At 51.7% G+C, this 14704-nt stretch overlaps 1 protein-coding gene across 1 annotated transcript in view; it reads left to right on the top strand.

Annotated features, from left to right (window-relative positions):
- Positions 1–14704, top strand: part of AOAH (acyloxyacyl hydrolase) — a 76344-nt gene that overhangs the window by 29917 nt on the left and 31723 nt on the right. Inside the window, exons 10-15 of the mRNA XM_054177091.1 lie at positions 565–635; positions 1757–1805; positions 2585–2633; positions 4362–4456; positions 12317–12408; positions 13005–13087. Coding sequence (XP_054033066.1) covers positions 565–635; positions 1757–1805; positions 2585–2633; positions 4362–4456; positions 12317–12408; positions 13005–13087 — 439 coding nt within the window. The remainder of the gene's footprint in view (positions 1–564; positions 636–1756; positions 1806–2584; positions 2634–4361; positions 4457–12316; positions 12409–13004; positions 13088–14704) is intronic.

Below are 14704 nucleotides of genomic sequence, written 5' to 3'. Positions count from 1 at the left end.
AAATCTGATGAGGAACAACTGAAGGAGCTGGGGATGGTTAGTTTGGAAGAGAGGAGGCTGAGAGGAGACCTCATTGCTGTCTACAACTCCCTGAAAGGACATTGTGGAGAGGCTGCTGCTGGTCTCTTCTCACAGGTAATTAGGGACAGAACAAGATGCAGTGGCCTCAAGCTGTGACTGGGTAGGGTTAGACTGGAGAGTAGGAAACCTTTCTTCATGGCAAGAGTGGTCAGGGATTGGAATGAGCTGCCCAGGGAGGTGGTGGAGTCCCCAAGCCTGGCTGTGTTTCAGGGTGGTTTGGATGTGGTGCTTGGGGCTCTGGTTCAGGGCTGAGCCTTGCAGAGTAGGGTTCTGGGTTGGACTTGGAGATGCTGAGGGTCTGCTCCAGCCTGTTTCTGTGGTTCTGTGATTTATTGAAGCTTGGCAACAATGCCTGTGGAACACAACCTGTTTACTGGGGGCTATTGCTACATGTAGAGCTAGATTCTCATCTTAGACATTTTAGATTGAAAGTGGAAGAAGAGCAATGAGCATCCTCTCTGTGTGCTTCTCCCTGCCTCCTAGACTTTGAGGGGCTACCACTGGCGAGGCAGAGACTGCAATGACAAGAACACCACCGTGTACCCTGGCAGGCGGTAAGGCTCTTAGCTCTTTTAAAGGCTTCCTGATAACGGTGAGACCCAGGTTTGGGGTTGCCCCTGCTCTTCAGAGGGCACATTACTGCTTGCTGTTAGATTTCACTGTGCTGGGGACTAGAGGGAATGGTGGAGATGACAGGGATGGGACACTTTAGCAGAGGTGGTGCAGCCAAGGGTTGGTCAGACAGAGAAAAGAGGGTAGGGAAACCAAGCACAGCCTCTCCTGGGTTCCAGAGGGGAAAGCCCCCCAGCCTTCTGTGCTGTCCTTTATGTTCTTAGTAAAACAAAAGGCACAAAATATGTGATTTCCTCAAAAGCCCTTTCCCCCTTTATTTTCTGTGACACTGATTTAATTGTTGGTAGATTTCACGGCGGTTAGATTTCGCTGTGCTGGGGACAAGAGGGTTATGGTGGAGATGACAGGGATGGGACACATTAGCAGAGGTGGTGCACAGGTGTCTCTCCTTTCTCTGATGCATCTGCAGCCAAGGTTGGCCAGACAGACAAATGAGGGTAGGGAAACCAAGCACAGTTTCTCCTGGGTTCAAGTGGGGAAAGCCCCCCCAGCCTTGGAACACAAGCCCTATGAGGAGAGGCTGAGGGAGCTGGGGTTGCTTAGCCTGGAGAGGAGGAGACTCAGGGGTGACCTTATTGCTCTCTACAACTACCTGAAGGGAGGTTGTAGCCAGGTGGGGGTTGGTCTCTTCTCCCAGGCAGCCAGCACCAGAACAAGAGGACACAGTCTCAAGCTGCACCAGGGAAGGTTTAGGCTGGAGGTGAGAAGAAATTCTTCATAGAGAGAGTGATTGCCCATTGGAATGTGCTGCCCAGGGAGGTGGTGGAGTCACCATCACTGGAGGTGTTCAGGAGGAGACTTGATGGGGTGCTTGGTGCCATGGTTTAGTTGATTAGGTGGTGCTGGATGATGGGTTGGGTGTGATGATCTTGAAGGTCTCTTCCAACCTGGTTTATTCTATTCTGTTCCTCTGTGCCGAGAGGAATGTTTCATTCTTGTATGTTCTTAGTTAAAAAGAGGCACAAAACATGTGATTTCCTCAGAAGCCCTTTCCCCCTCTAATTCCTGTGACACTACATACCCTTCTGTACCTCTCTTTTAGCCCTGACAACTGGGATGTGAACAGTGACTCTAACTGCAACGGCATATGGGTGAGTAACCAAACTTCCAGCTGAGCCTTCCGTCCCGATTGCTGCTTCTGCCTTTTCTTCCCCCCCTTCCTGTTGAATCAGTCTGCAAATGTTTCTGTTCTGTTTATTCTGCTTTATTAGCTGCCTTTGAGCTGCTCTTGTTTATTTGTTGCCTTGGATATTCCTGGTGACAAACCTGTAGTTATGGCAAGCTGAGGGGAAATGTAGGGGAAAGCAGTCAGGAGTGAAGTTTGTTTGTGGATGCTTGTGATGACTTAAATTACAGCTATTGCAATTAATTTAAATGCACATATGCTTGTTAAAGTAATGCAAGGGAAAGCATCCTTATTTTGAAGCAGTGCTTCCTGCAGGCAGACATTCAAGACATTCAAGAAGAAATAAGGTCTCCAGCTCTCTTTTGCACTGCTGGGGGATTTTTTTTTTCCAGCCAGCACCAGAACAAGAGGACACAGTCTCAAGCTGTGCCAGGGGAAGCTTAGGCTGGAGGTGAGGAGAAAGTTCTTCCCAGCAAGAGTAATTGGCCATGGGAATGTGCTGCCCAGGGAGGTGGTGGAGTCACCGTCCCTGGAGGTGTTCAGAAAAGGCTTGGATGTGGCACTTGGAGCCATGGTTTAGTTGTCAGGAGGTGTTAGGTATTAGGCAACAGGTTGGACTTGATGATGTCTGAGGGCTTTTCCATTGATATAATCCTCTGTTGATATAATCCTCTGTTGATATAATCCTCTGTTGATATAATGCTGCTATTGATATAATGCTCTGCCCCTTCTCTCCTTCAACAGGGTGTGGATCCAAAGGATGGAATTCCCTACGAGGAGAAATTCTGCAAAGGTAAAGCTGCTGAAGGACTTCTGAGGGTGTCAGGGAGTGATAGGAGTGGGGGGATGGAACAAAACTAGAAATGGGTAGATTGAGATTAGATGTCAGGAAGAAGTTGTTCCCCATGAGGATAGTGAGAGACTGGCACAGGTTGCCCGGGGAGGTGGTGGAAGCCTCATGCCTGGAGGTTTTGAAGGCCAGGCTGGATGTGGCTCTGAGCTGCAGTGTGAGGTGTCCCTGGCCATGGCAGGGGGGTTTGGAACTGGCTGATCCTTGTGGTCCCTTCCAACCCTAACAGTTCTGTGATTCTATGATTCTGTCAGCATCCCAGGGATGAAGCATTGGCTGGCAAGACTCTGCAGCGTTTTTAGATGGAAGGCAATCTACAAATGCTCAGTGACATTAATTAGAAACCAGCCAGATTGTTCCAGCAGAAATACTCCTGTGAGTAGCACTGGCACCACCCAGTTCTTTTCTGAGGAGCTGTGAGCAGTTTCCTGAGGAATAAGACTTCCCTACACATTTAAGTACCTTTTATGCACATTCCATAGCCAGTAAAAATGTGGCCTGCCCACCAGAACAACCTCAACTGAAATGGCTTCAGGCTAGAGAAGGGCAGATTTAGACTGGATGTTAGGAAGAAGTTCTTCCCCATGAGGGTGGTGGAACACTGGAACAGGTTGCCCAGGGAGGTGGTTGAGGCCCCATCCTTGGAAAGATTCAAGGTGAGGCTTGACAAGACCCTGGGCAACCTGATCTAGGGGAGAATGTCCCTGCTCACTGCAGACTGGGTGACCTTTGGAGGTCTCTTCCAGGCTGGACCATTCTATGATTCTATGAAATAATGCAGCCAGACTGAAACACAACCAGGATTATTTTCTGACCAGCAAGACTTCTCCCTGTTTTTTAATGCCCAGACCCAGTTGTTTCTCTAGGGATGTTGGCACATCCTTGTTCTTCAGTTTTACTGCAAATGGAGGAAAAAAAGGTCATAGAATCATAGAGTGGTTTAGGTTGGAAGGGAGCTTAAAGACCACCCAGTTCCAGGTGCCCTGCAGGAACATTTCACCTGTGTGAAGGGTGGTGTGGCCAGTACTACAGATGTGGCCCTGGTGAGGCCACATCTGGAGTATTGTGTCCAGTTCTGGGCCCCTCAGTTCCAGAAAGACTTCAGGGAACTGCTTGAGAGAGTCCAGCACAGAGCCACAAAGCCTATTTGGGGAGTGGAACATCTTCCTTATGGGGGAGACTGAGCGACCTGAGGGCTCTGTGGCTTGGAGAGGAGGAGACTGAGATTCATGTTGGTAAAGCTGTGCAGGGTGAGTGCCCAGAGGCTGGAGCCAGGCTCTGCTGGGTGATGCCCAATGCCAGCACAAGGGGCAGTGGTGGAAGATGAGGCAGAGGAAGTTCCATGGAAACAGGAGGGAAATGATTTCCCTGTGAGAGTGACAGAGCCCTGGAGCAGGCTGGCCAGGGGGGTTGTGGAATCTCCTTCTCTGGAGACATTCAAAACCCACCTGGCTGTGTTCCTGTGTGACCTGCTCTAAGTGCTCCTGCTCTGGCAGTGGGGTTGGACTGGGTGAGCTTCTGAGCTCCCTTCCAGCCCCTGGCATCCTGCGGCGCTGTGAGTTTCCTGTGCTCCCATCAGCTGCCACTGCTGTTGCTCTTTAAGCAGTGCTCTCCACGCCTGGCTGCAGTCTGCTGCTCCTGTTCTTGCAGCTAATGAGATGTGTTAATCAGGTGCAGGCTCCCGAGGGGTGGTGCTGCTGGGAGACTCGGCCGGCGCTCACTTCCACATCCCTCCCGAGTGGATGACGGTCACGCAGATGTCAGCGGTGAGCACTCACCTTTGGGCTGCTGCAGTGTGGTGGCTTGAAAATCCCCCCCCAGGACTCCCAAACCCAACATTTTGGTCACAACAACCCCATGCAGTGCTACAGGCTGGGGACAGAGTGGCTGAGAGTAGCCAGGCAGAAGGGGACCTGGGGGTACTGGTGGACAGTAGGCTGAACATGAGCCCGCAGTGTGCCCAGGTGGCCAAGAAGGCCAATGGCATCCTGGACTACATCAGGAATAGTGTGGCCAGCAGGAGCAGGGAAGTCATTGTGCCCTGGACTCAGCACTGGTCAGGCCACACCTTGAGTCCTGTGTCCAGTTCTGGGCTCCTCAGTTGAAGGACATTGAGATGCTGGAAGGTGTCCAGAGAAGGGCAACAAAGCTGGGGAGGGGTCTGGAGCACAGCCCTGGGAGGAGAGGCTGAGGGAGCTGGGGTTGTTTAGCCTGGAGAAGAGGAGGCTCAGGGTAGACCTTATTGCTCTCTACAACTACCTGAAGGGAGGTTGTAGCCAGGTGGGGGTTGGTCTCTTCTCCCAGGCAAGCAGCACCAGAACAAGAGGACACAGTCTCAAGCTGCATCAGGGGAGGTTTAAGCTGGATGTTAGGAAGAAGTTCTACACAGAGAGAGTGATTGGCCATTGGAATGTGCTGCCCAGGGAGGTGGTGGAGTCACCATCCCTAAAGGTGTTCAAGAAAGGATTGGATGTGCCACTTGGAGCCATGGTTTAGTTGTCAGGAGGTGCTGGGTGACAGGTTGGACTTGATGATCTCTGAGGTCTTTTCCAACCTTATTGATTCTATGATTCTAGTTTCCTTTTTACACCCAGTAATGATTTGTTCACATCTTCACCACTTTCTGTTCAAGATCTGTGGAAAATCTTAGAGGTGCAGCCTGAATTTACCACCTGGAGTTCCTCTGCTGCTGCTGCTGCTAGCAGCCCTTTGCTCCCCCCCTGGCGCTGCAGGCTGCCGAAGGGAAAGGAGCACAAACTGCCTCATTGCCCTGGGATTCACAGTGATGGTCTCCCATGTGCCAGTCCCCTCCCACAGCTGCTCTTGGGAAGGTTAAAAGGCACAGCCCCGCGCTGCTGCCACTCCTCCAGCATCTGTGCAATTGGGTCAGGGACGAGGTTGGCTCTGGCAGCCCAGAGCTGTGCCAGGGACACAGACCAGGACATCTGGCTCTCCAGGCAGGTGGTGGCGGCTCAAGGGGAGCAGCGCTCTCTGTAGGATCGCTCCTGTCATTAGCAGCCTTGTTGGTACAGCTCTGCTCTGCCCTGCTGAGACCTCACCTGGAATACTGCATCCTGTTCTGGGCTCCACTGGTCAGGAGGGACAGGGATCTGCTGGAGAGAGTCCAAGGGAGGCTACAAGGATGCTGAAGGGACTGCAGCACTGCCTGGGGAGGAGAGGCTGAGAGCCCTGGGGCTGTTCAGTCTGGAGAGGAGAAGAATGAGAGGGGATCTGATCAATGTCTATCAATATCTATGGGCTGGGGGTCAGGAGGGAGGGGACAGGCTCTGCTCAGTTGCACCCTAGATTAGGACAAGAGGCAATGGATGGAAACCCCAGCACAGGAAGTTCCACCTTAACACGAGGAGGAACTTCTTCACTGGGAGGGTCACAGAGCCCTGGAGCAGGCTGCCCAGAGAGGTTGTGGAGTCTCCTTCTCTGGAGCCTTTGCAGCCCTGTCTGGATGTGTTCCTGTGTGACCTGTGCTGGATTCTCTGGTCCTGCTCAGGCAGGGGGGTTTGGACTGGAATGTCTTCAGAGGTGCCTTCCAAACCCTAACATCCTGGCACCCTATGATCCTGGAGCTCCATGCTGTGCAAGTGGTGCAGAAGTGGCCCTGCTGACAGGCTGGGAGCTTCTGGTTCAGGCACCTGGCTTGGAAATGGCACGTCCTGGGTTGTTGTCCCTCATCTGTGGCATATGTGGAGAGGTTTAGTAACTCCAGTGCTTCGGCTCTCAGGCTTGTTAGATACACCTGCAGGTGGTCAAGGGTCACCCAAGGGTGTATAATGGGCTTGTCCTGAAGGGAAGGGTTTCAGTAGTGACCACAAAACATCACTGCCAGGCTGAAGGCTGTCTTTGGGCAGCGTGCCAGCACTGCCCATTTTCAAACAGCAACAGAATGTGCCTGGCTGTGAATTGTGCTGAGCCTCAGCTGTTGCAGTTCACTGGTGTGAAAGGAAATAATTGAGGAGAAAAGATCATTCCAGCCAAGTGCAGCTGGGAAGAGGATATAAACCCACAGGTATGTTGCTGTCCTTTGCTTCCACCACCCCTCTGAGCATCCTGTGCCAGGGTTTCACCACCCTCATTGTACATTTTGTTTTCTTCCTTCTATCTGTTCTAAACCTCACTGATTTTTAGTTTAAAACCATCACAAACTGTCCTGTTGCAACAAGTGCTGCTAAAAAGATTGTTTCCTTCTTTCTTAAAGACCCCCTGAAAGGCCATGATAAGGTCTCCCTGGAGCCTTCTCTTCCCCAGGCTGGACAACCCCAACTCTCTCAGCCTGTCCTCTCAGCAGAGGTGTTCCAGACCTCTGATCATGTCTGTGGCCCTTCTCTGGAGCCACTCCAACAGCTCCATGTCTCTCCTGTGCTGAGGGCTCCAGAGCTGGCCACAGCACTGCAGGTGGGGTCTCACCAGAGGGGAGTAGAGGGGCAGAATCACCTCTGCTTTTGATGCAGCCCAGGATATTGTTGGCTTTCTGGGCTGTGAGCACACCTTGCCACCTCACATCCAGCTTTTCATCCATCAGGACCCCCAAGTAGAGCTTCTCTCAATCCTTTTGTCCCCCAGCCTGTGCTGATAGTGAGCATTGCCTTGACCCAGGCGCAGAATCCTGCACTTGTCCCTTGTGGAACCTCCTGAGGGTCACACAGGCTGACTCCTCCAGCTGGTCCAAGTCCCCCTGGATGCCATCCCATCCCTCAGGTGTGTCAGCTGCACTACATGTGCAAATTTGCTGAGCATGAGTCCGTCCCACTGGTCCCAGTACAGACACCTGAGGGACACTACTTGTTACTGCTCTCCATCTGCACATCAAACCATGGACTGCTACCCACTGGATGCAACCACCCAATTCATTATCCACCAAACATCAAATCCATGTCCCTAAAATTGAGAGGGAAGGATGCTGCAGGGGGCAGAGTCAAAGGATCATAGGATTATAGAATTGTTAGGGCTGGAAGGGACCTCAAGGATCAGCCAGTTCCAACCCCCCTGCCATGGCCAGGGACACCTCACACTACAGCAGCTTGCTCACAGCCACAGCCAGCCTGGCTGCAAAAACCTCCAGGGATGAGGCTGCCACCACCTCCCTGGGCAACCTGTGGCAGGCTCTCACCACCCTCATGGGGAACAACTTCTTCCTAACAGCCAATCTGAATCTACCCATTTCTAGTTTTGCTCCATCCCCCCCAGTCCTATCACTCCCTGACACCCTCAAAAGTCCCTCCCCAGCTTTCTTGGAGCCCCCTTCAGATCCTGGAAGGCCACAATTAGGTCTCCTGGGAGCCTTCTCTTCCTTCCACCTACCCTGCTGTCAACCTGCCCCTCCTGCCCTCGCCTCTCTAGAGGAAGGCTATGGCCATTGTCTGGAGGACAATCCTTATTTCCAAGTGCCAGCAGCTGTGGTGCTGAGGGAGGCCTGGGAGCTTTGTGCATTGTCTCAGTTGGGCTCCCAGAGCTGAGCAGATTTCGGTGCTGCAGCAGAGCAGTTGTTTGTCTCTGTTAAACGCTCACGAGCACCGAAGGGATGAGTGACACTGATGACAGAGCTGATGGGGAGCACAATAAATTAGCACTAATGATAATGGAGATTATCTTGTCTAATAAAGATGGTAATGAAGCTGATGGTGATGATGATTCTGGTGGTAAAGCTGGTGGCAGAGCCACGTGGGCAAGAATAGCTCTAGACTATGTCACTAGTTTACTGTCACTGTAATGAGGGTTTAGAAAGCAGTTCTGTGGCTTGGAGCTTGCTGGTCCACTAGCTGGGTAAATCAAGGCCTGGCCATGCCATGCAGAAGCAGAAGGTTCAATGTCAGGAGCTGGAGTGCAGATCATTAGAGTTTTTCCTGGGGGTACTGGTTGATAGGAGGCCAGCAGTGTGCCCAGGTGGCCAAGAAGGCCAATGGCATCCTGGCCTGCATCAGGAATAGTGTAGCCAGCAGGAGCAGGGAAGCCATTGTGCCCTGTGCTCAGCACTGGTCAGGCCACACCTTGAGTCCTGTGCCCAGTTCTGGGCTCCTCAGCTCAAGCAAGATGTTGAGTTGCTGGAAGGTGTCCAGAGAAGGGCAACAAAGCTGGGGAGGGGTCTGGAGCACAGCCCTGGGAGGAGAGGCTGAGGGAGCTGGGGTTGCTTAGCCTGCAGAAGAGGAGGCTCAGGGGAGACCTTCTTGCTCTCTACAACTGCCTGAAGGGAGGTTGCAGCCAGGTGGGGGTTGGTCTCTTCTGCCAGGCAACCAGCACCAGAACAAGAGGACACAGTCTCAAGCTGTGCCAGGGGAGGTTTAGGCTGGAGGTGAGGAGAAAGTTCTTCCCAGCAAGAGAGATTGGCCATTGGGATATGCTGCCCAGAGAGGTGGTGGAGTCACCATCACTGGAAGCATTTAAGAAGAGCCTGGCTGAGGCACTTGGTGCCATGGTTTAGTTGATGAGATGATGTTGGGTGATAGGTTGGACTCGATGATCTCAAAGGTCTCTTCCAACCTGGTTAATTCTATTCTATTCTATTCTGTATATATATGAGAGAAGCAACTGAAGGATAATTAAACCAGACCCATTTTCACCTCATTAGCTAATGCAGATCTACTCTAAGTAGGTCAAATATGCTGTTACATGCTTTCAACTGGCATCTGCTCTGCATTAGGCTGCTTAGGGCTTGGCTTCAGGATTTCTTCCCTGCTACAACCCTTCCCTCTCCCCCTCCCTCTCCTCCTCCCATTCACCTAAGGGATCATTTCCTGGGAGTGGTGGGGGCTGGAAGACTGAGCTCCTCTGTGGCTTCTCAGTCACCTCTGACCCTTGTGAAGAAAGAGTTCCCCACCTGCTTGCTGTTGATAGCAGTGAGGCTGTCAGAAAGCCCCACACTTCTTTGAGAAGAAAATGAGGCTCATAAATTAGGGGGATTAAAGCAGCCTGTAAGTTGGATTTTCTGTTTTGACCTTCTTTTGGTTATTACCTTCTTTTTTCATATCAGCAGTTTTCCAGTGTGGGCACTCTGGATTTATGCTTTTGTCTTTGTGAGCATATCCCAGGCTCTGGGGGAGGCTGGAAATTTACTCCCTATCCTATTCCTTCAGAGGTGGTGCAATATCCTGAGGCCATTTTTCTCACCCTTCCTGAGTTTTTGACAGGTTCAGGAATCAAAGTGGAAACAAACAGGGCACTCTGGTTTGGACATGCAACACAGCAAGCATCTGCATTCTGCAGAGGCAGTGGTTTAAAGAAAGCATCAGGGACTACTACCAGCACAAGCAGAAGAGGGTCAAGGTTGCATCTATTTTTGTTGGAAGGTCATGGGAGGCTCTGTGTTTTGCTCCCTGGTCCCTGCCATGCTCAGGGACCTTTCATGGAATCACAGAACTGTCAGGGTTGGAAGGGACCTCAAGGATCAGCCAGCTCTAACCCCCCTGCCATGGGCAGGGACACCTCACACTACAGCAGCTTGCTCACAGCCACAGCCAACCTGGCTGCAAAAACCTCCAGGGGTGAGGCTTCCACCACCTCCCTGGGCAACCTGTGCCAGTCTCTCACCACCCTCATGGGGAACAACTTCTTCCTAACATCCAATCTGAATCTCCCCATCTCTAGTTTTGCTGCATTCAGTGCCAGCGCTGGAAACTGCAGTGAGGATCAGGCAGAGATTTTTGAGGGGTGGGATGCTCACAGCTCATCCTACTGGAGAGGGTAAGGGAGCTTCAAGTGACTCTCCCACAATCTCTCTGCCATACCCAGTGGGGACATCTCTCTGCCATCTCTTCCTGTGCCCAGGAGACCCAGCTTTGCTTTGGGTGGACAGGTACCACCTTGGCAGTCTGCGCTTGCAGTAGGCGCTCCACTTCAGAGGGAGCTTTGGGCTCTCTCAGAATGACAGGGTGCCAGGTGGAGGTGGTGGAGTCACCATCACTGGAGGTGTTCAGGAGGAGACTTGATAGGGTGCTTGGTTGCATGGTTTAGTTGATTAGGTGGTGCTGGATGATAGGTTGGACACAATGATCTTGAAGGTCTCTTCCAACCTGGTCTATTCTATTCTATTCTATTCTATTCTATCCTATCCTATCCTATCCTATCCTATCCTATCCTATCCTATCCTATCCTATCCTATCCTAAAGATGTGATTCAGACAGGTGGCAGCAGCTCTTTCTGCAAACAAGCTGCCACAAGCTGCCAACTTGTTTCTGTGTGAGTGCCAGAAGCAAACACCCTGCAGAAGCTGGACCTGGGGAGGCACTGGGTGTCTTTAGAGGCAGGGATTTTTAGCACCTTTCACAGGTGCTTGCACAGGGGGATGAATTCTATTGGTTAAGTGGCTTAATATCATAGTATCAGTCAGGGTTGGAAGGGACCACAAGGATCAACTAGTTCCAACCCCCCTGCCATGGGCAGGGACACCCCACACTAGATCAGGCTGGCCACAGCCTCGTCCAGCCTGGTCTTAAACACCTCCACCTTCACCACTCTCATGGTGAAGAACTTTCTCCTCACCTCCAGCCTGAATCTCCCCACCTCCAGCTTCTTTCCATTCCCCCTCATCCTTAATGTGAAAGGCTTCATGTGAAAGATCAGAAAGTACCTTGCTTTGGGCAAGAGGGAGATTCTGGTAGGGAGAGATTGGGTTAGGGAATTCTGCCTCTGAGATGCAGTTAGGGACTCTGCTAGGGACTAATACTTCTGTAAAGGGCTTCTGAGGTAACTTCTGTTAGGGACACTCTGTGATGCTGGGGATTCTGCAGTGCTGTAATAAAGGACTTCTGAGGTTCTCTACTCTCTGCATTTCTGGAACTCCATGGTGGAGCAGGGTTCTTACAACCATTCATCACCCCAGTGGCACCCCAAAAGAGGGGGTTTGCAGCAAGGCATCCCTGCTGCTTTTCTTTCCTCTCTCTCTGGCTAAGCCCATCTTACAACAGTCACCCTCAGGTATCACTTCTGCTTTTCTCTCCCTTCTGACAAGACTCAGCTTCCTAAGTATATGCATAAATAATTGCTGCTACAGCTATAACAACTCCACACCTTGAGTCCTGTGTCCAGTTCTGGGCTCCTCAGTTTAGGAAAGGTGTTGAGATGCTGGAAGGTGTCCAGAGAAGGGCAACAAAGCTGGGGAGGGGTCTGGAGCACAGCCCTGTGAGGAGAGGCTGAGGGAGCTGGGGTTGCTTAGCCTGGAGAAGAGGAGGCTCAGGGGAGACCTTCTTGCTCTCTACAGCTCCCTGAAGGGAGGTTGTAGCCAGGTGGGGGTTGGTCTCTTCTCCCAGGCAACCAGCACCAGAACAAGAGGACAGAGTCTCAAGCTGTGCCAGGGGAGGTTTAGGCTGGAGGTGAGGAAGAAATTCTTCCCAGCAAGAGAGTTTGGCCATTGGGATGTGCTGCCCAGGGAGGTGGTGGAGTCACCATCCCTGGAGGTGTTTAAAAAGAGCCTGGATGAGGCACTTAGTGGTTTATTAGATGGTGTAGGGTGCTAGGTTGGACTCTCTGATCTCTGAGGTCTTTTCCAAGCTGGTCTGTGTTCTGTGATTGCTACTGTCACGCTAAAGCTCCAGCTAAGAAGTGCTTGAGGTTGCTGAGAGGGGGTTTTTTGTGCCTGTAAGGGTGAACCCACGTTGATTTGAGCATTTCTCTTTCAGAAATCTTTTGACAATCTCCCAATGGCTTTCAGTGATGAGCTTGACTGGCCCCAGTTCTCAGAGTTCACTGGCTTTCTGAACTCCACCATCGGGTAAGAGAACAGGCAGAGCTCCCAAGCCACGGCACGGCTCAAGGTCCCTGAATACACAGCAAGAAAAGAAACACAAACCCCAAACCAACACACAACCAAAAAAAAGCCCCCACACAAAACAAACAAAATCCCCTAACCAAACCAAAGGAAAAAACCCCACAAAACCAGGCCACCACCAACAAAACCAAACCACCACCAACAAAACCAAACCACCACCAACAAAGCCCAACCAAACCACAACGACAACAACAAAATCCCCCAAACAAAACAGTTTGAAAGGGAAAACAATGCAGAATGCAGCTCCCTCAGCCTAGCCTCCTAGCAGAGGTGTTGCAGCCCTTGGATCATCTTTGTGGCCCTCCTTTGGCCTTGCTCCAGCAGATAACGCAGCACTCTCTGTGATCTGATTCCTTTGGTGTCTAAATTCATGCATAAAATCATAGTATCAGGGTTGGAAGGGAGCACAAGGATCATCTAGTTCCAAGCCCCCTGCCATGGGCCCATTCTGTGATTCTGTGATTCCTTTTGGACATCAGCTGTGTTTTCCTCAGGCTGCTCTCAGTTCAGCAGCTCACTGAGCTCTCCCTTCGTTGCAGGGGCTGGACGGACTCTCTGTACCTGCGCTTGCGCAGCAGGAATCGCTGCAATCACAGAGACCTGCAGAACATCTCCCAGAACGGTATGGGTTTCACCTGCCTTCTTTTAGAGCCTTGCCTTGCTGCTATGTGGTGCTGCCTCAATGAACCCCTCCCTGCTTACATGGGTGTCTGATGGAAAAGTAGAGCACAGCACTTACGGAACTCAGCGCCTTCCTCCTGGATGAGGGGATTGGGTCCACCGTAAGTTTGCAGGTGACACCAAGCTGGGGGCAGGAGTTGATCTCTTAGTGGGCAGGAGAGCTCTGCAGAGGGACCTTCCCAGGCTGGACAGATGGGCAGAGTCCAGTATGATGACCTCAAGGATCAGCCAGCTCCAACCCCCCTGCCATGGCCAGGGACACCTCACACTACAGCAGCTTGCTCACAGCCACATCCAGCCTGGCCTTCAAAACCGATCTAAGTGTGAGGTGTCTCTGCCCATCTGAATCTACCCATTTCTTGGTTTTTTCCTTATTCCCCCCAGTCCTATCACTCCCTGACACCCTCAAAAGTCCCTCCCCAGCTTTCTTGGAGCCCCCTTCAGATCCTGGAAGGCCACAATTAGGTCACCTCGGAGCCTTCTCTTCTCCAGACTGAACAGCCCCAACACCCTCAGTCTGTCCCCAGGAGAGCAGCTCCAGCCCTCTGCTCATCCTCATGGCCCTTCTCTGGACACCTTCCAGCACCTCCAGATCCTTCCTGTAATAGAGGCTCCAGAACTGGACACAGAGCTCCAGGTGTGGTCTCACCAGAGCAGCGCAGAGGGGGAGAATCACCTCCCTGGCCCTGCTGGCTCTGCTTCTCTTGCTGCAGCCCAGGCTCTGGTTGGCTTTCTGGGCAGCAAGTGCTCACTGCTGGCTCCTGTTGAGCTTCTCATCCACCAGCACCCCCAGGTCCTATTCTTCAGGGTTGCTCTCAAGCCAGTCCCTGCCCAGTCTATATTGGTGCCTGGGGTTGGCCTGACCCAGCTGCAGGACCTTGCCCTTGGTCTTCTTGAACCTCATGAGGTTGTCATGGGCTCAGTCATGGGACTGCAACCCCAGCCCAGGGAGACACAGGGGAAAATGCTTTAACAGTAGGATGTTGAACTCTAAGTGGAAGAAGGGACATTAACCAGAAAAAAACCCCAAACCAGCTGGCAGTTGGTGATGTTCCAGAGCCAGATTTGCTAAGGAGTTTGTGGGAGACCGAGGCTGCTTAAAAGAGCTTCTTGATTGTGAGTGAAACAGCAACCCTCAGGAGAGCAGCATCAGACAGATAGATTCATTTTGAGCTGGGAAAGAACTGGATTATTTCAAACATAAAGGATTCCTTGCTATATGCAGCTGGCATCAGTGTGAGTGATAGCAACAGAGGCACTGCTATTAAAATGCAAAGTGTATTGTTGCTACCTCAGGGGTTTAGTTCTTACATCTCTCCCCTGTACCAATCCAGCAGGGATTTAATGATGTTGTGTCCACATGTTTTCCCCTAAGAGCTGCGGGGAGGGCAGGGTTTGCTCCTCAAAGCAAGCTTCAGAGGCACAATGCAGCAAAGAGGAGAAGAGAGAGAGACAAAGGAGGAGCTGAGGGGGCAGCGGAGAGAGAGAGTAACACAAGAGGAGCAAGAGCAAGGAAAAGGAAGAGAGCTGAAATGCTGAGAAATGAAAGGCAGTGCAA

The sequence above is a fragment of the Dryobates pubescens genome, chromosome 38, assembly GCF_014839835.1.
Source record: "Dryobates pubescens isolate bDryPub1 chromosome 38, bDryPub1.pri, whole genome shotgun sequence".
In the NCBI taxonomy this organism is placed as follows: Eukaryota; Metazoa; Chordata; class Aves; order Piciformes; family Picidae; genus Dryobates; species Dryobates pubescens.
Note: the sequence above shows the minus strand (reverse complement) of the source record. Positions and strands in the feature narration are given on the sequence as shown.